Source organism: Rana temporaria, chromosome 2 (genome assembly GCF_905171775.1).
Source record: "Rana temporaria chromosome 2, aRanTem1.1, whole genome shotgun sequence".
Lineage (NCBI taxonomy): Eukaryota > Metazoa > Chordata > Amphibia > Anura > Ranidae > Rana > Rana temporaria.
The window spans coordinates 14,308,880-14,335,330 of record NC_053490.1 but is presented as its reverse complement, the minus strand read 5'-3'; the positions used below and the strand labels follow the sequence as shown (position 1 = coordinate 14,335,330).

The window sequence follows — 26,451 nt, the reverse complement described above, 5'->3', positions numbered from 1 at the left end:
TTTCAAAATTGTCGCTCTATTTTTGTTTATAGCGCAAAAAATAAAAACCGCAGAGGTGATCAAATACCACCAAAAGAAAGCTCTATTTGTGGGAAAAAAAGGACGCCAATTTTTCGCACGACTGCGCAATTGTCAGTGCCGAATCGCAAAAACTGGCCAGGTCCTTTACCTGCATAAAGGTCCGGGTCTTAAGTGGTTAAACTCCCTTCCGCGAAAAGGTTTTATCCCTATTGTGGGGTCACCATCACCAATATGGTATTTGTAAATTATAATATCTCCTCTCAACCGTCTGTTCTCCAGAGAGAATACGTTTGGTGCTCACAACCTTTCCTCATAACTCATATCCTCCAGGCCCTTTATTTGTATTGTTTCTCTTCTTTGTACTCTCTCCATTTCCAGTACATCCTTCCTGAGGGCTGGTGCCCAGAACTGGACAGCATACTCCAGGTGCGGCCGGACCAGAGTCTTGTAGAGTGTAAGAATTATCGTTTTATCTCTGGAGTTAAACCCCTTTTTTTAATGCAGTACAGTATGTAAGGGTTTACAACCACCAATCCAAAGGTACCTCTGGGACTCTCTATAGTCCTGGGCCCCTCTATATTGCAACAAGTGGCTGGCTTATGTGGTCATTGTCGAAAGCCTAATGCACTGTGACTAGTGATCTCACTATGTAATAATAAGACAGAAGGAGGGAGGTCACAGCCAATGATCATGGAATCAGAATACTTTATTAATCCCAAAGGGAAATAATTGAAACAGACACTAGTTACATTACAGAACTTCTTGGGCTTCAGGGGTCCAAAAGGCACTTTCTTGGACTTCAGAACTTGGAAGTACCTGCAGTTTGGGATGACTTTAAGTGTCCTTTTTGTTTTTGGTCCATTAGTTACAGTCGTATGCAAAAGTTTAGGAACCCCAGACAATTTCCAAGATTATCATTTATAAATATTTGGGTGTTTGGACCAGCAATTTCATTTTGATCTATCAAATAACTGAAAGACACCGTAATATTTCAGTAGTGAAATGAGGTTTATTGGATTAACAGAAAATGCGCAATATGCATCAAAACAAAATTAGACAGGTGCATAAATTTGGGCACCCTTGTCATTTTGTTGATTTGAATACCTGTAACTACTTAGCACTGATTAATTGGAACACACAATTGGTTTGGTGAGCGCATTAAGCCTTGAACTTCATAGACAGGTGCATCCAATCATGAGATAAGGTATTTAAGGTGGCCAATTGCAAGTTGTTGTTCTCTTTGACTCTCCTCTGAAGAGTGGCAACATGGGGGCCTCAAAACAACTCTCAAATGACCTGAAAACAAAGATTGTTCTACATTATGGTTTAGGGGAAGGCTACAAAAAGTTATCGCAGAGATATAAGCTGGTAGTGTCCACTGTGAGAAACAGTGGGCCAGATTCAGGTAGAATTGCGTAAATCCGCGGCAGCGTAACGTATCACATTTACGTTACACCGCCGCAAGTTTTACGGGCAAGTGCTTGATTCACAAAGCACTTGCCTGTAAACTTGCGGCGGCATATCGTAAATCCGTCCGGCGCAAGCCCGCCTAATTCAAATGGGGCGTGTATCATTTAAATTATGCGCGTTCCCGCACCGAACGTACTGCGCATGCTACGTTTTAAAATTTCCCGCCGTGCTTTGCGCGAAATGACATCGCACCGATGTAATTTTTTGAACGGAGACGTGCGTTACGTCCTTTTCTATTCACGGACGACTTACGCAAAAAAAAAAAATTTGAAGCGGGAACGACGGCCATACTTTAACATGGCAAGTCTAAATATAAGCCAAGAAATAACAGCCGTAACTATACGCCGGGAAAAGCCGACTAGCGACGACGTAAGAGAATGCGACGAACGCGCGTACCTTCGTGGATCGCCGTAAACAGCTAATTAGCATACCCGATGCGGAAAACGACGCGAACTCCACCCAGCGGGCGCCGAAGTATTACACCTACGATCCGAAGGCGTACAAAGCCGTACGCCTGTCGGATCAAAGACAGAAGCCGTCGTATCTTGGTTTGAGGATTCAAACTAAAGATACGACGCGGCAAATTTGAAAATACGCCGGCGTATCAGTAGATACTCCGGCGTATTTCAGCTGTGAATCTGGCCCATAGTGAGGAAATGGAAGACCACAGGGACAGTTCTTGTTAAGGCCAGAAGTGGCAGGCACATAAAATATTAAAGAGGCAAAGGCGAAGGATGGTGAGAACGGTCAAAAAACCCACGGACCACCTCCAAAGACCTACAACATCAACTTGCTGCAGATGATGTCACTGTGCATCCTTCAACAATTCTGTCCACTTTGCACAGGGAGAAGCTGTATGGGAGAGTGATGGGAAAGAAGCGTTTTCTGCACACACGCCACAAACGGAGTCGCTTGAGGTATGCAAACGCACATTTGGACAGGCCAGATTTATTTTGAAATAAAGTGCTGTGGACTGATGAAATAAAGATTGAGTTATTTGGTCATAACAAGGGGCGTTAAGCAAGGTGGCAAAAGAACACGGCATTCCAAGAAAAACACTTGCTACCCACAGGAAAATTTGGTGGAGGTTCCATCATGCTGTGGGGCTGTGTGGGAATCCGGTTAAAGTTGAGGGTCGCATGGATTCCACTCAATATCAGCAGATTTTTGAGATTAATGTTGAGGAATCAGTCACAAAGTTGAAGTTACGCCGGGGCTGGATATTTCAACGAGACAACGACCCAAAACACGGCTCAAAATCTACTCGGGCATTTATGCAGAGGAACAAGTACAATGTTCTGGAATGGCCATGCCAGTCCCCAGACCTGAATATCATTGAACACCTGTGGGGTGATTTGAAGCGGGCTGTCCATGCTCGGCAACCATCAAACCTAACTGATCTGGAGATGTTTTGTAAGGGGGAATGGTCCAAAATACATTCATCCAGAATCCAGACCCTCATTACAGGCAATTGGAAGCGTCTAGAGGCTGTAATTTCTGCTCTACTAAATATTGATGTGATTTTTCTGTTGGGGTGCACAAATTTATTCACCTGTCTAATTTTGTTTTGATGCATTGTGCGCATTTTCTGTTACCGTATTTATCTGCCTATAGCGCGCACCAGCGTATAACGCGCACCCCTAATCTAGAAGGGAAATTCCTGGAAAAAAAAAATAATTACTTACAGTTTTGGTGTCTTGCCCGGCATCCATCGGCGGCCTTGTTCGGTCCGGCGTCCGTTTGCGGCCGTGCGGGGTCCATCCAGCCTTCCTCGCGGCGTCCGTCCAGGTGTCCGTCTGCGGCTTCCTTGCAGCGTCCATCCAGGTGTCCGTCTGCGGCTTCCTCGCGGGGTTCGTCCAGGTGTCCGTCTGCGGGGTCCATCCAGTCCTCCATCTGCCCGTTGCCTGGGGTTGCGGCGGTGTTCATTTTTGAATTAGGCGCCGAGCCGAGAGGAGCCGGATTTCCTGTTTTTTTCGGCTCCTCTTGGCTTCTCTCGGGTGGCTGCGGGCGTAGCCTTGTGTGCAGTACACTCGGGCTCGGCTCGGCTCTAGGTTGCGGCGCTCGGCGCCTAATTAAAAAAACCAAACACTGCTGCAACAGTATCGGCGTATATCACGCACCCACGATTTTCCCCTGATTTTAAGGGGAAAAAGGTGCGTGGTATACGCCGATAAATACGGTAATTCAATAAACCTCATTTCATTACCGATATATTACTGTGTCCTTCAGTTATTTGATAGATTAAAATGAAATTGCTGATCCAAACACCCAAATATTTATAAATGATAATCATGGAAATGGTCAGGGGTTCCTAAACTTTTGCATATGACTGTACACTTTAATGTCACTGCATAGGGCACAAGGATGATTTAATGTAAAAATGTAGATACAAATGTGAATAGATTTTCCAAAGAAATTGCTGATAAGACAGAAGTGTTTAATGCATTTTAAAAAAGTAGGTAAAAAAACAAAACAAAAAAAAAAACATAATATACAATACTGTACCCAATTTCCATTTTCAGGAATGGCATAACAGAGAAATCTGCAAATACAACAACAAGTAGAATCGGATTATGTGAATTTGGAATCATCACAAAGAACGTTTTAGAGCATAAGTGATGGATACATTAAATCTTACCTCCGGCTTTATCCTTCTGTCCTTCTCAGACCTTCACTACAACCACGGTGTTCTCTTCTCCACCCTTCTGGTCATATACGCCCTCACATGGACGGCTAACTTACTTTTAATAAGTTCTATTATACTTTCTGCACAGTTGCACACACCAATGTACTTTTTCTTAGGTAACTTGTCAGTAGTGGACTTCTCTTCTTCTACCGTGACGGTTCCCAAGCTTCTGTCCTGCATTCTTCGAGGAGGAACCTCCATCTCCTTCCATGGCTGTTTCCTGCAGATGTACTTCTTTGTTCTTCTGGGCACCAATGAAAGTCTTCTCTTGTCGGTCATGGCATTTGATCGATATTTAGCTGTTTGTACTCCATTACGCTACGTATCATTGATGAATGATAGAGTTATGCTCATGATGAATATCAGTTGCTGGGTGGCATCTTCTCTGAATTCATTAGTGCACACTTATACTCTATCACAATTAAAATACTGTGAGGACAGACTAATCCACCACTTCTTCTGTGATGTGACATCACTCATCAAACTCTCCTGCTCCAGTACTTCACTAGCTGAGCTCCTAATATATACCGAAGGTTCTGTGCCTATTGTTATTCCGTTCCTTTTGATACTTATTTCCTATGTGCGCATTGCATCTAGTATAGTGAAAATAAAGACCAGCAGTAGCCGAAGCAAAGCCTTTTCCTCCTGTTCTTCTCATCTCATGGTCATATCCTTGTTCTATGGCACTGTAATATTCATTTACATCCGCCCATCATCAGACTACTCCTCCCAGTATGATCGCATCGTTAGCATGGCTTACACGATCATTACTCCTATGTTAAATCCTTTTATTTACAGCCTAAGGAACCAAGATGTAAAACAGGCTATGAAGAAACTCACCACTCAATGCTTTTCTCCTAGCTAAGCTAAAATAAAATGTATCTTCATGTTCTCTGATACTAAGTAGAATTTGTATTACTTACACATTACTTAACCACTAAGGCCGTGTACACATGATTGGTCAAAACCGATGAAAAAGGACTGAAGGACCGTTTCCATGGGCGTCCGCTCCATAGGGCAAGGGAGGGCGTTTGCCCCCCCCCTAGAAATCAGTGGCATTATTCTTGGGGAGGAAAACAGCGGGCAGGAGGCAAGGCGGTGGCACAACAAATTTAATTAGAGCCGCTCTCTCTCTCTCTCTTCTAGCTTCAGCTGACGGAGAGGGGGCGATCGGGGGATATATACAGTACAGACAGCCCTGTCACAGCGCCGCTGCTCCATTTACCAGAGAACTCGGCAGCGGCACTGTGACAGGGAGAGGAAAGCCGCGGGCTGTCTGTACTGTATATCTCCCCCAATCGCCCCCCTCCCCCTCTCCGTCAGCTGGAGCCAGAAGTAAGCGAACGTCTCTAATTGGATTTGCCGTGCCGCCGCCTTGCTTCCTGCTTTCCTCGCCATGATTGGCCACAGCAGAGGGCCAATCAGAAGATTTTGGGGACTGGGGGCATCATGGGAAATGTAGTCCCTTTAGAGTGGCGGCCCCAGTGTGTCCACAGACACCATGCTAAAGCCCCCAGCATGCAAGCACTCTGTTGGGGGGGGTTACAAAAGGAAAAAAGAGAATACTGTGTTCATGCTGAGGGATGCCAGAGAGAGCCACTCTGTACCCACACAACCAGAGAGCCACGCTGTACCCGCACCACCAGAGAGCCACGCTGTACCCGCACCACCAGAGAGCCACACTGTACCCACAACAACCAGAGAACCACACTGTACCCACACCAACCAGAGAGTCACGCTGTACCTGTGGTAGATGTGAAATAAAATGAATATTTTACTAGTGTTAGAATCACTTAAATGTTGCTTTTCTTATATTCTTATATATTGTTTTTATATTCCTTATACTGTTTATTTGTTTCATACGCATTATGCATATGTATGTATGAGAATGATCAATACTGCTTATTTTCATTGATAAAGATTTGTCAGATATCAGGAATCATATATGATGGTTTTTAAAGTAATGAACTCAGCATTGAAAATACAAAGAAAAGTTCAGTCTCCATTTTCTCTTTCTGCTTCTTACCTTTCAAATGTGTGCTCCGCCCCATCCCCTCTTCCTGTCTTCATCTGACCAGAAGATTTCTTCCAAATAAGGACTTCCATTTCTTGCCCTTTGTTGCTGGACCTTGGAATGTGTGTAGTATGGCAAAGATCAGACGTCACAGGGGCGTGTAATAAGAAACCACCATGTATGGACTGACCTATCAAATGTGCTTGTGTGTGTGATGTCATATTGTTTATAAAAAGACCAATAAATGGGTTTGGCCTTTCTGTTGGAACCGAGCTAAGGAGGTGAGCATGTGAATTTATTTTGTCTGTAGATTGCATTGTCTCACCCATAGTAATTTGAATCAGACGGTAGAATGGGTAACCCTGAGATTGTATCAGGAAATCAATTAATTAATGAGTCTCTATCATACCCGCACCAGCCAGAGAGCCACGCTGTACCCGCACCAGCCACAGAGCCACGCTGTACCCACACAACCAGAGAGGGAGTCACGCTGTACCCGCACTGACCAGAGAGCCACGCTGTACCCACACCAACCAGAGAGCCACGCTGTACTCACACAACCAGAGAGGGAGTCACGTTGTTCCCGCACCACCAGAGAGCGAGCCCCGCTGTAACCGCACCACCAAAGAGGGAGCCCCACTGTACCCGCACGACCAGAGAGGAAGCCCCGCTGTACCCGCACCACCAGAGAGGAAGCCCCGCTGTACCCGCACCACCAGAGAGGGAGCCCCACTGTACCTGAATGTCTGTGAGATGGAGTGGAGCAGAAGCAGGCATTCAGAGACCGCGGGAGGACGATGGAGAGAATTATTCTTCTATATGCAGCCACCCCACCGCTCCTCCTATTCAGGTTACAGGGGCCGCACTTATGTTCTCTCTGAGAGATCCCTTTGGCAGAACAGGCTGTAGCAGGCTCCTCTCCCTTCCTGGTCACGCTCCCCGGCACCAATGGCTGAACTTCAATGGCGGCCGTGGAGCGGTGTCTCCTCTAGTCCCTCCCCTTTCTTGTTTACGTCCTGCTGCTGATGCCGAAGGCTGAGCCTGAGGCTGAACTGGCAGCCGGGCAGCCGCGGAGGACCGGCGCGGGCTTAAAGTGCAACCTGCCTTGGCCCCACAGGCAAGAACAGCGGCCCACCGGGCAAATGCCTGGTTTGCCCTATGGCCAATCTGGGTCTGGTGACCATAGTAGTTGTAAGGGAACAGGATCAAAGGGACAATTGGTTAGGTGGGCATCTGAGAAAAGTTTTGTAACCTCTTCAATAGTTGCCAATTAAAAAAAAAAAGAGTGTTGAAAGTGCTGTTAGGCAAGGTATGTTGGGTGGGAAAGATGTACGCACAGTGGAGGTGTCCTCACAAATTGCATCAATCTTGACTTTGAAGTGATTGGCAATCTCTTGGGCAGTGAGTGCGTTAGTGGGTAGAGTGGGTGGGGGACGAAGCAGAGAGTTAAAGGTTGAGAAGAGCCGACGGGGACTGGATGACAAGGTATTAATAAGAGAGACAAAATAGTCTTGTTTGGCAGCATGGAGGCAGGAATTGTATTTCAGAAGGGCAAATTTATATAGGGTGAAGTCTTGCAGGCATTTGGTTTTGGTTGCACTCTGAATATTTGCTAAACTGTGCAAGATTAAGAGATATTTACAGTACCTACAGGTAAGCCTTAATATAGGTACAAGTGGTGTAACAGATTTTACAACTATTTTAACAGGTACAAATTAACATTACACTATACTTTACTACTTCAATGTATCTTACTTAACCACTTCCCGACCTCCTCATGTACATTTACGTCGGCAGAATGGCACGGACAGGCACATCAACGTACCTGTACGTGCCTGCCTAGACGTGGGTGGGGGGTCCGATCGGGACCCCCCCCTGGTACATGCGGAGGTCGGGTCCACTCGAGGAGCGATCCGGGACGACGGCGCGGCTATTTGTTTTTAGCCGCTCCGTCGCGATCGCTCCCCGGAGCTGAAGAACGGGGAGAGCCGTATGTAAACGCGGCTTCCCCGTGCTTCACTGTGGCGGCTGCATCGATCGAGTGATCCCTTTTATAGGGGAGACTCGATCGATGATGTCAATCCTACAGCCACATCCCCCTACACTTGTAAACACATACACAGTGATCCCTAAATGTTACAGCGCCCCCTGTGGTTAACTCCCAAACTGCAACTGTCATTTTCACAATAAACAATGCAATTTAAATGCATTTTTTGCTGTGAAAATGACAATGGTCCCAAAAATGTGTCAAAATTGTCCGAAGTGTCCGCCATAATGTCGCAGTCACGAAAAAAAATCGCTGATCGCCGCCATTACTAGTAAAAAAAATAAAAAAAATTAAAATGCAAAAAAACTATCCCCTATTTTGTAAATGCTATAAATTTTGCGCAAACCAACCGATAAACGATTATTGCGATTTTTTTTACCAAAAATAGGTAGAAGAATACGTATCGGCCTAAACTGAGGAATTTTTTTTTTTTATATATATGTTTTTGGGGGATATTTATTACAGCAAAAAGTAAAAAATATTGAATTTTTTTCAAAATTGTCGCTCTATTTTTGTTTATAGCGCAAAAAATAAAAACCGCAGAGGTCATCAAATACCACCAAAAGAAAGCTCTATTTGTGGGGAAAAAAGGACGCCAATTTTGTTTGGGAGCCACGTCGCACGACCGCGCAATTGTCTGTTAAAGCAACGCAGTCCCGAACTGTAAAAACCCCTTGGGTCTTTAGCCAGCATATTGGTCTGGGGCTTAAGTGGTTAAGGACATTTATGAGGTTGGGTTCTGATGTTGGAGGAGAAGACCTGGCTCACAATGGGTGTTCCAATTTATCCTAAAGATGATCAGAAATGGATATCAATATATCCCTCGACTGCCGAAGAATGGAAAATACAAAAAAAAAATTCTAGGAATTTACTTATACACATAGAGGGTGCCATAAGTTGAACTGTACTGGGAGAGGATGGTGGGGGGAGCAGTTTGCGGGGTTGTCGGGGGGTTGAGAGTCACAGCAAAGGGAGGACAATTTAATTTAAAAAAATGTTTTTTGGTGGTTGAATGTTAGTGGGAAGATAATGGCCCAGATTCACAGAGAGTTGGGCGCACATTACGCCGCCGTAACGCAAACGCCGTACGCCACACCGACGCAGCGCAGAGAGGCAAGCATGAAATTAGGTGGAAGTGGGCTTGACCCATACAAACCCATGCAAATGAGGCGTGACCCCATGCAAATGATGGTCCGAGCGCCAGACAAGTACGTTTAATAAACTGCGCATGCGCCGTGACGTGGACGCATCCCCCTGCGCATGCTCACAACCACGTCGGAACAACAGCCTAAGCTACGTCTGATCACCGCGTACGCCATGAACGTAACCTACGCCCAGCCAGACACACGTCCAACGTAAAATACGCCGGCTTATGTTCCCTGGTGCAGACCTTTGCATGTCTGCTGCTGGGTTGCATCTCCTTTATGGGGCATAACTTTACGCTGGACGTACAACTTACGCGCACCTTTTTTAGCCTGCGTCGGGCGCACGCAGGTTCATGAATCGCCGTATTTCCCTCATTTGCATGTTTGAATGGCTAATCAATGGAAGCGGCACCCTGTGCCCAGCCTAAATGTGCGCCCACTCTACGCCGGCGTAAGCAAGATACGTCGGAAGGGTGAAGCCTATTTTTAGGCGCATCTCTGTTTGTGGGTCCGGCGCACAGATACGTCAGCGTAACTTGTTATACGTCGGCGTAAGTGCTTTGTGAATCTGGGCCATAGGGGGTGCCATAAGTTGAACTATACTGGGAGAGGATGGTGGGGGGAGCGTTTTGCGGGGTTGTGGGGGGGTTGAGAGTCACAGCAAAGGGAGGACAATTTAATAATAAAACATTTTTTTGGGTGGTTGAATGTTAGTGGGAAGATAATTGGGTAGATTCACACACAATGGCCTAAAATTAGGACGGCCTAGCCTACTTTTTTTAGGCTACACCGCCGAAAATTATTTAGGTTAGAAGTGATTCTCAAACCACTTACCTTCAAATTTTCGGCAGCCTAAAACGAGCGGGCGTACGCGCGCCTAATTCAAATGACTGGGAGGGGGGCGTGTATTATTGAAATGAGGCTTGACCTCACGTTTTTTGACGTTTTTTACACTGCGCATGCGCCGGGCGACTACATTTCCCAGTGCGCATTGCGGCTAAGTAGGCCGTACGGGCCTATTGATTTCGACGCGTACGTAAACGATGTAAATCCCGATTCGCGGACGACTTGCGCAAACGATGTAAAAAATTCGAACCTCGCGGCGGGAACGGCGTCCATACTTAACATTGTTATTCCACCTCATAGGTGGAATAACTTTAGGCGGCCTATCGCGTACGGAAACAACGTAACTTGACGGTGTAGGCCCGGCGTACGCTCGTAAATCGTCGGGAATCGGCGTATCCCCTCATTTACATAATCTAGGCCGGCCGCAATGGCAGCGCCATCTAGCGGCCAAAAAAAACATTGCAACCTAAGATAGAATGGCGCAAGCCAGCCTATCTTAGGTATGTTTAAGTGTATCTCTGTTTGAGAATACACTTAAACATAGGCCGGCTTAGATTCAGAGTTAGGTCGGCTTATCTGTAGATAAGCCGGCCTAACTCTTTGTGAATCTACCTAAATGTATCTGGACAAAATGTATGTAATGCATGTACTAATGTATAATTTGTATTGCTACAAAAAGAATAAAAAAATGCTGGAACAGAAAAGAGCTTTCCGTAAACCGCCACTACAAAAGATGTCTAAAATGTCTTTGTATGCTGTAGCATTAGCTATGAAAACATGTAAACTCAATCATTTGGAGGGGTGCCTAAATAATTTTGCCATTATAGCATTTCTATTGATATTGATTAAGGTTCAAATCATTATTATATTCAACATAATTACATTTTTTTCTGAAGAAAACATAAACCATGATAATTTGTAATTAAATTATAATAATGATGATGAAATTATTATTATTTGTAGTATTATTTATAGCATTCATAACAATCCTCCTTGTTATGTAAAAACGCAAGAGAATTCGTAAAACATATTTAAGAAAAGCAACATTCCCTTGTGACTCCCAGTTCTCTAAAATAAAGAAGCCACGTCTTATATTATATATATGGTATATGGAGAGCTGCCCATGACTAGCAGATCTCTGTCTTGCTGTATATACTGGTAAGTGACACTGGGAATCCAATATGTGTTAAAGAAATGGATGCATTACTGAAGAGTACTAGTACCCCCCACCCCTCATTAAAGCGGGGGTTCACCCCAAAACATTTTTTTTTAACATGACATATTCAGTTGAGTTGTCAGAATGACAATCAGCTGTTTTTTTTTATTTCAGTGCCGTACATACCGTATTTTCACCGCCGCTTCCGGGTATGTAAGCTGCAAGACTGGGCCTAATTGATTGACATCCTTCCGACTGGCGCATACAGCGCGTCACAAGTTGCAGAAAGAAGCCGAACGTCGGTGCGCAGGCGCCGTATAGAGCCGACTCGCAGTCCGGCTTCTTACATACCCGGAAGCGGCGGTGAAAATACGGTATGTACGGCACAGAAATAAAAAAAAACAGCCGATTGTCATTCTGACAACTCGGCTGAATGTCATGTTAAAAAAATTTTTTGGGGTGAACCCCCGCTTTAATAATGAGGCATTAGACCCAGCTCTTAAGAAAGTGATAGACCTATAATGCCGCGTACACACGATCGGTCAAACCGATGAGAGCGGTCTGATGGACCATTTTCATCCGACTAAACCGATCGTGTGTACGCCCCATCGGTTATTTATCCATAGGTTAAAAAAAAGCAATCTTGTTTTAAATTTAAAACCTAACCGATCGGAAAAAAACGATCGTTTGTAGTAGGGTTGTCCCGATACCACTTTTTTTAGACCGAGCACAAGTACCGATACTTTTTTCAAGTAAGAGAGTGGGTAACCGCTCAAAGAGAACCAGGTAATCTGATTCCTGTGGTCCGAGCCAAGGGTGCAGGCAGTGCAATCAAAATGCAGGTTAGGATGAAGGAAAAAAGCTGGGACAGCCGCACTCCAAAAAAACTCCTCCTTTAATTAAAAATCACAAAATACATGCCACAGCAAAAAACAGCACAACAAAAGAAAAGCTGACGTTTCGCACTATGCCTTAGTGCTTATTCATAGCTATGAAGAAGCACTAAGGCATAGTGCGAAACGTCAGATTCATCCTAACCTACTTTTTTCAAGTACTCGCCAATACCGAATACCGATACTTTTTTTTCAATTTTATTTTGACAGTGGCACTAATATGCAGTACTGACGTGTGGACTGTCAGTTTTTTTTTTTTCAATTTTATTTTTTACAATAATTTTTTTTTTAAATATTCTTTACAATGCTTTCTTTTGGAGGGGCGGTGTCAGTGTGGTTTTTTTATTTAACTTTATTATTTTTACAATTCTTTTTACAATTCTTTTTTTTGCTTTTATCAGCCCTGTTGTGGGGGGGGGCTTTGGTGAGATATTGGGGGTCTTAACAGACCCCTGATATCTCCTCTTTGAGACAGGCTCAACTGCACTGTAGATGAATGTAAAGGAGAGAGCGGCTCCTCTCCATTCATAAACTGAGACATTGTAACACAGTTACTATGCTCAGTTATGAATGGACAGTCAGTGATCACTGACAAAAAAAAGATCGCATTCAGAAAAGGGCTCCTTCCTCCGCTCTCCATCATGACAGATCGGGGACAGAGGGGGGGAGGAGCACGGCGGGGGACCAGAGCGGTACACAGAGGGGAGCGGAGGACGGCGGGGGACCAGAGCGGTACACAGAGGGGAGCGGAGGACGGCGGGAGACCAGAGCGGTACACAGAGGGGAGCGGGGGACCAGAGCGGTACACAGAGGGGAGCAGAGGACGGCGGGGGACCAGAGCGGTACACAGAGGGGAGCGGAGGACGCCGGGGGTCCAGAGCGGTATACAGAGGGGAACGGAGGACGGCGGGGGACCAGAGCGGTACACAGAGGGAAGCGGAGGATGGCGGGGGACCAGAGCGGTACACAGAGGGGAGCGGAGGACGGCGGGGGACCAGAGCGGTACACAGAGGGGAGCTGAGGATGGCGGGGGATCAGAGCAGTACACAGAGGGGAGCGTAGAATGGCGGGGGCCAGAGCGGTACACAGAGGGGAGCGGAGGACGGCGGGGGACCAGAGCGGTACAGAGAGGAGAGCGGAGGACAGCGGGGGACCAGAGCGGTAAACAGAGGGGAGCGGAGGATGGCAGGGGACCAGAGCGGTACACAGAGGGGAGCAGAGGACGCCGTGGGACCAGAGCATTACACAGAGGGGAGTGGAGGATGGCGGGGGACCAGAGCGGTACACAGAGGGGAGCAGAGGATCGGAGCAGAGCATGGAGGGGGACGGGAGCAGAGCACGGAGGGGGACACAAGCGGAGCACGGAGGGGGACACAAGCGGAGCACGGCAGGGGACATGAGCGGAGCATGGAGGGGGACAGATGCAGAGCACAGCAGGGTACAGGAGCAGAGCACGGAGGGGGACCGGAGCGGTACTCGGCGGGGGACACGAGAAGAGCACGGTGGGGGACCGATGCAGAGCGTGGCGGGGGACACAAGCGGAGCATGGAGGGGGACCGATGCAGAGCACGGCAGGGTACAGGAGCAGAGCATGGAGGGGGACCGGAGCGGTACACGGCAGGGGACCGGAGCGGTACACGGCGGGGGACAGAAGCACCACTGACAAAGTATCGGATTAGGCATCGGAGCATTTGCCCGTGTACAAGTACTCGGGCAAATGCTTGGTATCGGCACCGATACCGATACTAGTATCGTATCGGGACAACCCTACAAGCATCCCCGGGGTCTTCGTCCATACACTAGCTCAAACGGTGAGAAACCTGTGGATGCTTGTGGAACCTCCCGGATAGCGAACAACAGGGCAGGGAGTAACATATCCCAATCCTTCCCGTCTTTCTGGACCACTCTTTTCAACATGGAGTTTTATTAAACCTCTTAACTAGGCCATCGGTCTGCGGGTGATAGACGGACGTCCGCAACTGCTTAATCTGAAACAACTTGCACAAGTCCGCCTTCACCTTTGACATAAAAGGGGTGCCCTGATCCGTTAGTATTTCTTTGGGGAACCCGGTTCGTGAGAACATTTGAAATAACTCCCGGGCAATGGCCTTAGAGGAAGTTTTTCTCAACCGGACTGCTTCTGGATATCTAGTTGCGTAGTCTAGGATGACCAATATGTATTGGTGCCCCCTTGCCAACTTTACCAGGGGTCCCACAAGATCCATAGCGATCCGCTCAAATGGGATCTCAATAATTGGCAAGGGTACTAGGGGGTTTCTATAGCGGGCCACTGGGGCAATTAACTGGCAAATGGGACAAGATGCACAATATCTTTTAACCTCGGCCTTCACCCCTGGCCAGTAAAACCGGTCGGTTATCCAGGCCTCTGTTTTCTCCGCCCCCAGGTGTCCTACCAGTGCGTCATTGTGGGCTAGATCAAGGAGCATCCGCCTATACGGTTAAGGGACCAGCAACTGCTCTATGGGTTTCCCTGGGCTTTCAGCCACTCGATAGACTAGGTCCCCGATCTGCACCCGGTATTTGTGAAACCCCATCAATGACAGAAACCTGCTCTCGAGCGTTGACCAAGGTAGGATCCTGTAACTGGGCGGTGCCAAATGCACCCTGTTAGAACAATCTTTGTTCTATGGGTTCAATTGGCCGCTTGTAGGTCTGTGGTGGGCTTCTCTGAGTATCTGTGTCTGATTCTGTCAGTCAGAGTCACCGCTGTTATCTGCCCTTGACATGCGCATGGAGAATTCAAAGACACCAGTGAGACAGTTTGATGCTTAGAAATCTGGTTGTATTATTCGGTGTTACAGCATATATACAAAATACATTCTATGAGGAGGATCATGGTGCCATGTCTGTAGGCCAATCAGCATACAGATGAACAAGACACTCCTAAAACTATAATGACAAATGATGCGTGACTTCACCTAGATTCGTGTTTGTTGACTTTGTGTATTTATTCAAAGTGGGCTGTTTAAAAATGTCACGCTACCCCTGAAAATCCTAAGTCCTTATCTAGAAGTAAATAGACAAGTATGTCATCGGTATGAAAGTCCCTTATAAATATTTTTACCTCTAAACAGTGTTTCCCTATAATTTCTAAAATGAATGCTGTATGATCAAAATGGAGTAGGTATTGTCAATTATAATCCCAACAATTCCCTCCTTTTATCCCTGAAAGGGATAAATTCTAAGATATGATCATAAGTCCAAGGTACTGTCCACAAGAACAAAATTTTAGACATCTTTGTCCTGTAGAGGGATGATGCATCTTGAGGGCACCATCACCATTCCCCCGGTAATGATTATCCGGTGATCGGTTGCAGTTCATATTCATGTCAGGCTGCTTGATTCATTCTGTATCCTTTGATCATGCAGAGAAGGCACTTGTAGATGAAATATGCACTGCGAACAAACAAAATACCCATCAGTATCACAACACCAACTTTCTGTATCCTTAAAAACAATCCACTTAACCATCCTCCTGCACCTCCCATTCCCTTAACTGGATTCCATCCTTCTTCTGCTATACTTCTCACTTTCTGTTGCAGTTCCTTTATTTTCTTTAAGTGTTCACTTACTCTATCTCCATACTCTGAAATCCATGTACGACATTCTTTTCCAATAAATTGACAAAACCCTCCTTCTGAAGCTAAGAGACCATTTTTTTCTGTAGGGCAAATCTACTCAATTCCCTTAATTCTTCATTTATCAGATCAAGAGCATTGGTGGTCTCATTTAAGATCTCATCCATAATATTTGAGAAATTATTTAATCTTTCCATCAAAAATCCCCAAAAGCATCACATGGATGAGCAAGTTCAACATTTAAACTTTCATTGATGGGGCTGAGTAATTAGTAGTGATGTTATAGGGAATATATACAACTATCATGACTGGATTAGTAAGACCCAAAGGGAGTCTTGAACATACCCAACAATTAGACTTGTTGGCTGTCTTTGCAATTTTTTAAGTGAGTTTTCCATATCATACTAGGGTATTCATTTTTTCATTATTTTCGCTTGTCAAGATATGGGGGGGGGGGGGGGGTATGACCTGTTTTCAATGTGTCTTCTTTGACCAGGGACACTCATCATCTATGGCGCAAGCAATTAAGTAAATTACTAATGCAATAATCATAGCAATCGTCCAGACAGTTACTCCCCTATTTCTGATTAGTACTGCCAAGGGTGTCTCCTTGAGTACTTTCTTTTGTGGTTCTGGGGGATTCTTCATCTCTTCTCGCTCCTGTTGGTGGTGCATTCTTGACTCTTGAAGCATGGATCCAGCGAGCCGTGCTTCTGTAGTTGTTTGACAAGAACTATGTCACCTGTTAGGAAAGGGTGCGTTGGCTGGAAGTGGAAAAGACAGAGACACATCACCATACACAGAGTTAAATTTTTCACTTAACTTGACCACATGCTCATAACCTCTAAAGCTCTATGATTATGGGACAACCATATCTTGGAATCCATTCTTTACATAGAATCTTGGCAATTGTCTTAGCACTTTCTCTTACCGTAGGGATTCCTTCTACCCACTTTGAGAACTTATCCACAATAACCAAAAGATATTTGAAACCACCTTTAGCTACTGGCATGTGTGTGAAATCAATCTGTAATTCCTTCATTGGGCCTTGGGGGGCTGGTAAGTGATCCAAAGCTCCTACATTTTTCCCTTGTACATTATTTCATGCACATGTCAAGCATCTAGAAAGTTGTGCATCAACCAGATTCCACAAATCTCTACATACGAAATGCCTAGAAATGGCAATTAATGTGTTCTTTTTTTACCTTTGTGACCAAATCCATGATAATGGGAAATAAATAAGGGAGCATCCGCTCTTGGGCATACTTGCCTATGTCTCCCTCCTTGTTGGCCCACAGACCAAACTGGTCTTGGGACAACCCATTTCTTTACCAGAATTCCACATCATCCTTAGTTGCTAAAGCTTGCAGGTGAGCAAGGTCAGTATCCTCTACAAGAGATGGTATTACAAATTTGGACATGAGCATGTATGTAGGACATACTGGTTTGTGGCAATTTCCTTGGCAACCAAATCAGCAAACCTGTTACCTTGTGCAACCTTATCTTGTCCTGAAGTATGGGCTTGGCACTTAATGACAGCAATCACTAAAGGTGAAAAAGGTGAAAGCATATTTTGAATCACTGTAAATATTTACCTCCTTGTCTTTAAACAAATGACAGGCACATATCAAAGCAACTAATTCTGCTGCCTGGGCCGTTGTGTAGGGTAGCGAGTGAGCTTCAATAACTTTGTTAGGCAACTGTACTACTGCATACCCTGTGTGAAAAACATTGTCATTTGGTCTTGTGGAGGAACCATCTACAAAGACATCCTCTGCTCCCGGTAAGGGGGTCTCTAATAAGTCAGGTCTTGGTGTAGTGTCCTGCTGTATGACTTCCATGCACTGATGTTTCTCAAGTGTGTGGTCATCAGTATGTGTGATCATGGCATGTAGGAAAGCAATTGGACCTGAGTTTGGTGGAGAATACTTGATCTCCAAATTGGCTGATGAAGTGAGAATTCATATCCAGAATTGCGCTGTGCAGTCATGTGCTGAGTGGTGTTATTTCTGAGTACATGTATCACTTGATGTGTTGTGTGCAGGATGGTGTGATGTGAAAGTGTCAGTGTTTGAGCATTTTCTACTGCTATTGCACAGGCTGCTACAGCTCTCAAGCATGCTGGCATACCTTGGACGGGTATGGGCAGCACTCTGGAGAGAAAAGCAGTTGGTCTCATAGAGCTACCGTGTTCCTGGGCCAGGACTGCCGCCATTACCGCTCCCCCCTCTCTGCAATACAAATGGAACATTGAGTTGTAATTTGGGATGCCAAGACATGGTGATGCAACAAGAAGATTATTTAGAGTCTTATACAGGGGCGGACTGACAACTCATGGGGCCCCCGGGCAACAGGAGATCATGGGGCCCCCTGTGTCCCCGCCCACACTAATGGGACCCCTTCTTTGTGCCATGACTCTCACCCCTGCCCCAACCTCTCACAAAGTAGAAATAAAATTGGCACTGTGTAGCGCTCCTCTTACCTTAACTATGGGTGCCGTAGCTGTGGCTGGCTCCCGCATCCTCTGTGGCTGGCTGTCTCCCGTGTCCTCTCTGGCTGGCTCCTGTGGGTGGCTGACTGGCTCCTGCGTCCTCTGTGGCTGGTTCCTGTGGGTGGCTAGCAGACACCTGTTGGTGGCTGGCTGGCACCCTGCTGTGGCTGGCTGGATCCCTGGTGTGGGTGGGTCACAGTGGGTGGCTGGCTGGCTGGCATCCTGCTGTGGATAGTCACCGTGGCTGGTTGGCTCCTGTGGGTGGCTGGCTGGCTCCCTGCTGTGGGTGGGTCACCGTGGCTGGCTGGCTCCTGTGGGTGGTTGGCTGGCACCCTGTTGTGGCTGGCTGGTTTCCTGGTGTGGGTGGGTCACTGTGGGTCGCCGGCTAGCACCCTGGCCCTGCTGTGGATGAGTCACCATGGGTGGCTGGCACGCTGGCCCTTCTGTGGGTGGGTCACCGTGGGTGGCTGCCTGGCACCCTGCTTTTGGTGGCTGGCCTGGCTCTCTGACGTGGGTCAGTGGGTGGGTTGGTGGCTGGCTGACATGGTGCAGGCTGCCGTGGGTGACTGGCCTGGCTCCCTGCTGTGGGTCAGTGGCTGGCTTGCATGATGCACCCTGATGTGGCTGGCCTGGCTCCCTGCTGTGGCTGACAGAGAGGTGCTGTGGCTGACAGAGAGGGGGTGGGCTGACAAAGGGGGGGTCGGCTGACAGAGGAGGGGTGGGCTGAGAGGGGGGTGGGCTGGCTGAGAGGGGTGGTGGGTTGACAGAGAGGGGGTGGGCTGACAGAGGAGGGGTGGGCTGACAGAGGGGTGGTGGGCTGAGGGGAGGGCTGAGAGAGGGGGGTAGGTGGTGTGCTGACAGAGGGGGTGTGGGCTGACAGAGGAGGGGTGGGCTAAAAGAGGAGGGGTGGAGTGCTGACAGAGTGGTGGTGGGCTGAGAGGGGAGGGGTGGGCTGCTGACAGAGGGGCGGTGGGCTGACAGTGGAGGGGTGGGCTGACAGAGGGGGGGTGGTGTGCCGACAGAGAGGGGTGGGCTGACAGAGGGGGGTGGCGTACTGACAGAGGTGGTGGGCGGTGTGCCGACAGTGGAGGGGTGGGCTGACAGAGGAGGGGTGGGCTGACAGTGGAGGGGTGGTGTTCTGACAGAGGGGGGGTGGTGTTCTGACAGAGGGGGGGTGGTGTTCTGACAGAGGGGGGGTGGTGTTCTGACAGAGGAGGGGTGGTGTTCTGACAGAGGGGGGGTGGTGTGCTGACAGAGGAGGGGTGGGCTGACAGTGGAGGGGTGGTGTTCTGACAGAGGGGGGGTGGTGTTCTGACAGAGGGGGGGTGGTGTTCTGACAGAGGGGGGGTGGTGTTCTGACAGAGGAGGGGTGGTGTTCTGACAGAGGGGGGGTGGTGTGCTGACAGAGGAGGGGTGGGCTGACAGAGGAGGGGTGGGCTGACAGTGGAGGGGTGGTGTTCTGACAGAGGGGGGGTGGTGTTCTGACAGAGGGGGGGTGGTGTTCTGACAGAGGGGGGGTGGTGTTCTGACAGAGGAGGGGTGGTGTTCTGACAGAGGGGGGGTGGTGTGCTGACAGAGGAGGGGTGGGCTGACAGTGGAGGGGTGGTGTTCTGACAGAGGGGGGGTGGTGTTCTGACAGGGGGGGGGTGGTGTTCTGACAGAGGGGGGGTGGTGTTCTGACAGAGGAGGGGTGGTGTTCTGACAGAGGGGGGGTGGTGTGCTGACAGAGGAGGGGTGGGCTGACAGAGGAGGGGTGGGCTGACAAATGGGGGTGGTGTGCTGACAGAGGGGGGTGGTGTGCTGACAGAGGGGGGGTGTGCTGACAGAGGGGGTGGTTTGCTGACAGAGGGGGGGTGGTTTGCTGACAGAGGGGGGGTTGTGTGCTGACAGAGGGGGGGGGGTGGTGTGCTGACAGAGGGGGGTGGTGTGCTGACAGAGGGGGGGTGTGCTGACAGAGGGGGTGGTTTGCTGACAGAGGGGGGGTGGTTTGCTGACAGAGGGGGGGTTGTGTGCTGACAGAGGGGGGGGGTGGTGTGCTGACAGAGGGGGGTGGTGTGGTGACAAAGGAGGTGTGGGCTGACAGAGGGGGGGTGGGTGGTGTGCCGACAGAGGAGGGGTGGGCTTAGAGGGGGGTGTTGACAGAGGGAGAGTGGCTGACAAAGGGGGGGGCTGGGGGAGAAGCGCTGACAGAGAGGAGGGTAGATGAGACTGAGAGACCTCTGAAAGTAACACACAGCAGAGGCGGGACTCCAGCAAGTGGTCACGACCAGCTCCGCCGATCCATTGCCGCTTGCAACACACACGCCCTGTGATTGGCCGAACAAGTCCCAGAATTCCACAGCGTGCTGCCGCACATGACCCCGTTCGGCCAATCACAGGGCGTTTATGTGGCCTGCCGCCTACAAGTCCCATAATGCGGCCGTGCATCTGGTCATCACAGAAAAAAAAGGCAGCATGGACCGCGGCCGTTTTGAATACAAGTCGGGACGGCCTGGATGGGAGGGAAGGAGGGGCCGGCGGGGAGGAGCGCATCATCAGCAGTCTGTTTACTGCAGTCTCTTCGCAGGGATTCGGGACCCGATCTACCCGTCAGCTAGCTGTGATTGACGGGTAGATCGTGGAAGCTGTCATGGGGCCCCCTACTGGCCACGGGCCCTCGGTCCGTGCCCGAATTGCCCTATGGTCAGTCCGCCCCTGGTCTTATATGATTTGTGCATATCATCAGTCCATTGTAACTTTGCAGGTTGATTCTGGGTGGTGGCTGCCCGAAGAATGGAATCATAATGAGAACAGTCTGGTATCCATTGTCTGCAATAGGTAATCATGCCAAGAAAAGTCATAATTTCTGCTTTTGTAGATGGTTTTGGCAGGGTATTGATGGCATGTACCCTGTCGGGAGAGAGCTGTCTATGCCCGTGGGAGAGGAGAAATCCCAAGTATTTCACTGTTTTCTGACAAAATTGTAGTTTGCTTTTGGAGGCTCTGTGTCCTGCATTGGCAAGATGCTGCATCAAAGAAATAGAGTCTGTTTGGCACCCCTTATATCAGCATTGGTAATCATCTACATACTGCAGGAGAGTGGAGTTGCAAAGGGGAGCCCAAGACCTCAGGGTTTCCTGAGCCACTCGAGAGTATACTGCAGGGGAGTCCATAAAGCCATGTGGAAGTCTCACCCAGGTCATCTGAATTTTCTTCATCGATCGGAATCGAGAAGGATGATTGGAAAGGTCTATGACCGTGAAATATTTAGCATCGGGTGGTATAGATGTTATCAATGAGTTAACATCAGGTACCACAGGTGCAACAGGTTGTATGATGTTGTTTATGGCTCTGAGATCTTGTGTGAATCTATAACCTCCCTTGGGCTTTGGTATTGGATTGATGGGTGTATTGTAAGGAGATACAGTGGCCCAGATTCAAGAAGCACTTGCGCGGGAGCAAGTGTGATTTGCGCCGCGCAAGTACTGATTTGCTCCCATGCAAATTTGCGGCTGATTCAGTAAACCAGTTAAGCCTGTTTTGCGGCCATTTTCCCGCGCACGCAGCCTAGCTGCTCTGGAGCAATTTGCGCGCAATTTTGCGCGGGGTGTAAGTTGCGCCTTCATGGAATTCCCTCAGCGAATATGCAAATTAGGTACTGCCGATGATTCAGAAACATGCGCGTGTGATGCGCATCTTGCGCTGGAAGCGCGCAAGCTTTTTTCCCCGGGCAAACTTGCTCCTGCTAAAAGCAGGGGCAAGTTAGCAAAAGATGGCCAAATGTCATCTGAAGGAGCGCGCAACTTCAGCAGCACCTAGACAGACGAGCTGAACAAGCAGAGCACCCACATTTTCGGGACCTCACATCTGTGCACCAACATGCCAGGGGCAGCTATGGTTCTTGATATTCTATTGACTGAGCCGACTCGTAGGAGGACACAGGAGAGGATTTACAGAGGGCGCTACAACCTTTTTCAGATGCTTGATAATGAGGTGTATCGCATGTTTCGCTTCAGCCCTGAAGTCATCCTTGAGTTGGTAACAATCCTGCAGGATGACATCAGCAGCCCGACCCATCGGGGACAGGCAGTGCAGCCACTGGTGAAGGTAGTCGCAACCCTTCATTTTTTGGCAAGTGGCTCATTTCAGCGCACAGGTGGAGTGGTGGCGGGGATGTCCCAATCCAGCATGAGCAGGTGTGTGCACCAAGTGATCCCTGCAATACTCAGACGAATGGGCACACAATTTATCAAACCAACCACGGCTGACCTGCGGCAGAAGGCAATCAGTGATTTTTATGCAATAGCCAGATTTCCACGCACTGTGGGTGCAATAGATTGTACCCATGTGGCACTACGCCCCCCCCGGCTCCTCGAGCATATCTACTGCAACAGGAAACATTGGCATTCGATAAATGTGCAGATGATAGTGGATGCACATGGCCTCATATGGCATGTCCGTGCCAAACACCCAGGGTCAAGCCATGACAGTTTTATTTACCGACACAGCCCCATCCCAACCGAGTTTGACCAGAACATGTATGGAGACAGCTGGCTGATTGGTGAGTGACATGGGTGTCAGGTATGACTGCCCCCCCCCCCATGATGCACACATCACAAGGGGCACATGCACGACTAACATTCTCCTGTCTTTTCCCTTCCAGGTGACTCTGCATATGCCCTGGGACCTCACATGATGACCCCATTTCGTAACCCTCAAACACCAGGAGAGGAAAGATTTAACGAAGCCCATGCACGTACCCGTGCGGTGGTGGAGCGCACATTTGGCATCCTTAAATCTCGATTCAGATGTCTGGCTAAATCAGGGGGGACCCTGTTGTATTCACCCAACTTTGTGTGCCAAATCGTCGGGGCATGTAGTATTCTCCACAATTTTGCTGAGAGAAGGGGCATGCACATTGAGCTACGCAATGACCTTACCCCCGAACCACGCAACCCCCCCCCCCCAAGAAACACTACCGGATCTTCTGAGGGAAGAGCAATCCGGAATGGTCTTGTGGAACGTCTCTTTGCACATTAAACACACCCTGATCTTGTCACAAGTATAATGCATGTATGCACACCACTGTAGTCCCTAGCACACACCCGACACATGCACCCCAAATTGGATTAGACCCAACAATACCCCATGGTATTAGGGAGCAGCAACGCCGCGTCAAGGCTCCAATTATGTTGCTGTCCATTCATACACCTTTCACATGGCAGAGGGTGACACCCCTTTTCCAGCAGGAGTGCCACCCCCCCCCCATTCACACACCAGTCACACTGTAGTATACACTCCTCACCGTGTGTAGGGACTACAAATAAATATAAAAGCTCATATCCTGAGCATATATCAAAAATAAAATAAACTCATATCCTGAGCATATATCAAAAAAATAAATAAATCATATTCTGTGCATAAAATAAATGTCGAAATTCTATTATTTTTTTGTTTTTTTCTTTGGGCCAAGGGTGCCCCGGCTCTGGCTCCTCAATCTCCGTGGTGCGGAGGAGGCATGGGGTGGGGATTGAGGGGGGGAGGAGCATCAACCCCTACTTCCAGACTCCTCGCAGGTGGTGGCTGCATGCCCTCCATGGCGTTGGCCAGGCGGGCGAGGATGGTGTTGGTCTGGGCCAACATCCTCATTTGGCGGGTGGTGGTATCCCGCTGATGACGGCGGGTCATTCTCACCTCCTCCCACACTGCAGCGGTGTTGGCCTGCACAGCAGCGGTATTGGCCTCCACCGCAGCTGCCATCCTGCTTAATAAAGTGGGTGTGGTCTCCTGAGCCACCAAGCAGGTGACTATGGCCTTGGAGTTGCCACTTATTTCCCCCAGGCTCTGTGAGACATGTTTGTCCCGGTCCGCGTGCAGGGTGAGGGCATGCTGCACAGAGGTGGAGGTGGATGCCATGCTGTCCGCCAGACGACGCACCTCTCCCACCATGGCCCCTATATGGCGGGTCTGCAGGGCCTGCTCCTCCAGCAGACCGTCACGGAGGCTGGAGGATAAATGCCTCGTTTTGGACTGAGCCTTCCTGGGAGGAGAGGCTCGGGCACGGACAGAGGGAGAAGGGGAGGGGTCCACAATGGAGGGGCTTGCCCTGGAGGGGGATGACGTGCTGGGCGGGGGGGGTGGTGGGTTGCCCAGGGATGGTGGTATCCTCCTGGAGGGAGCCAGAGTCCTCCTGGATGAGGAAAAAGGAATCCTCCTCCAATACCACTTCCTCCACCATACTTGGCCCCAGTAGGATCTCCTCCTGGACCAACATAGACAGAATGTCCATGGGGCCTGACTGGACCCCTGGCTCTGGTATGGATGGGCTGGGTCGACCCGCAGCCGAAGACGGCCCAGCTTCATCTTCCTCATCACCACCTGTGGATGACACCAAAACGAAATATTTTGCTGGTGCAACACACTGCTCACATGTACACTTCTACCCCCTCCCATGATGCACAGCAGATATGAAACAAAAATAATAGTTACATCTTCACTTCTACCCACAAATATGTTCACTTCTACCCCCTCCCATGATGCACAGCAGATATGAAACAAAAATAATAGTTACATCTTCACTTCTACCCACAAATATGTTCACTTCTACCCCCTCCCATGATGCACAGCAGATATGAAACAAAAATAATAGTTACATCTTCACTTCTACCCACAAATATGTTCACTTGTACCCCCTCCCATGATGCACAGCAGATATGAAAGAAAAATAATACTTACATCTTCACTTCTACCCACAAATATGTTCACTTCTACCCCCTCCCATGATGCACAGCAGATATGAAACAAAAATAACTTACCAGTCCCCAAGTTCCCAACAGTGGAGTCGTACCCTTCAAGTCCCTCCACCTGCTCCTGTACGAAAGTTTGGGCAATAAGCTCCTCCTCATGATTTAGCCGGATCTTACATCGCGGCCCACCTCCCGTGCCACCGGTATATTTTCTGATAAGAGCCAGTTTATCCCGGACCCTGCGCCTCATATCGTTGAGTTTTTTTTTGGATGTCATCCCAGGTACGCTCTTCATTACCCAGGGCATTGATGTCCAGGGCTATGGCTTCATATATAGCCCTCCTTTGGGCAACGGTGGTGTTTGCCCGCTGGGCACCATATAGAACTTCTTTATGTTGCTGGAGTGCAGCAATTAAGATGTCCATCTCCGCAGCCACAAAGTTGGCCTTCCTTTTTTTTGTCCCTTTGGGAGGTGCCATCTCTTGAAAATGGGCTGAATTTCCTTGCTCAGGGGGGGGTAGGAAAAAGCAGGATGAAATTCAGCAAAGAACCTGCGCAAGTCTGCTCCTATTTATTTGCTCAGTGCAAGCAGCTGAGCAGGATTTGCCCTGAAATTATGCTAGGCGCAGTTTGACGCATGCGCAGACGGCAGCGCTCTAACTGCGCATGCGCGCGCCCGGCGCTAACCTCTGCTGAGCCGAAAATTCCTCATTTACATAGGGGCACACCCACTTTGACTTGCACGGCCTTGCGCCCTCAGCTTTGCCTTAAACAGGAGCAAATTAACTGAACAAACGAATCCTGAATCAGGTGGCAATTTGGCAAAATTGCTCCAGCGCAGAGAAATTCAGCTGAGCAGCTCATGTGTAAGTAATGGGCAAATCTACCTGAATCTGGGCCAGTGAGTTTTACCCCACCACTGCTGAGTAAGCCCTCTATGACAGGTGTAATGCCCTCTTCCTTTTTTTTTTTTTTTTTAAGTGGATATTGTTTCACATAGATTGGGGATGTATTAGGTTTCAGTGTTGCCTTGTAAGGTGTGCAATCTATGAGTCCTACCTCAGTGGGGTGTTCAGTCCAAAAATGTGATGGTACCTCTGCCAATTCAGTCTCTAATTCCTGGAACAATTGTGTTGTCATGTTGCCTGTTATGTTTGCTGGGGGCACTATACATACCATTGGTGAGGTTACATCCACTCCCTCTAGTGGAGAAAATTGAATGCTGATCTCAAAAACACCAAGTAAATCTCGGCCTAACAAATTAACAGGGCAGTTTGGTATGATCATAAAGGAAAATGTGCCTAACACTGTCTCGTCCAATGTAGCTACAGTCAGTGGAGGTGTGCGCCCACACCTAG

At 48.5% G+C, this 26,451-nt stretch overlaps 1 protein-coding gene across 1 annotated transcript; it reads left to right on the top strand.

The window, feature by feature from the left end:
- Nucleotides 1–4,018: 4,018 nt before the first annotated feature.
- LOC120928486 (olfactory receptor 1361-like) lies at nt 4,019–5,119 on the top strand. The gene has a single exon (XM_040339580.1). The coding sequence runs from the start codon at nt 4,110–4,112 to the stop codon at nt 5,040–5,042; it is 933 nt and encodes a 310-aa protein (XP_040195514.1). The 5' UTR covers nt 4,019–4,109; the 3' UTR covers nt 5,043–5,119.
- The last annotated feature ends 21,332 nt before the right edge of the window (nt 5,120–26,451 follow it).

Coding starts and splice junctions, on each gene's coding strand:
- LOC120928486 (XM_040339580.1), top strand. CDS start 4,110: ATGGATACATTAAATCTTACCTCCGGCTTTATCCTTCTGTCCTTCTCA.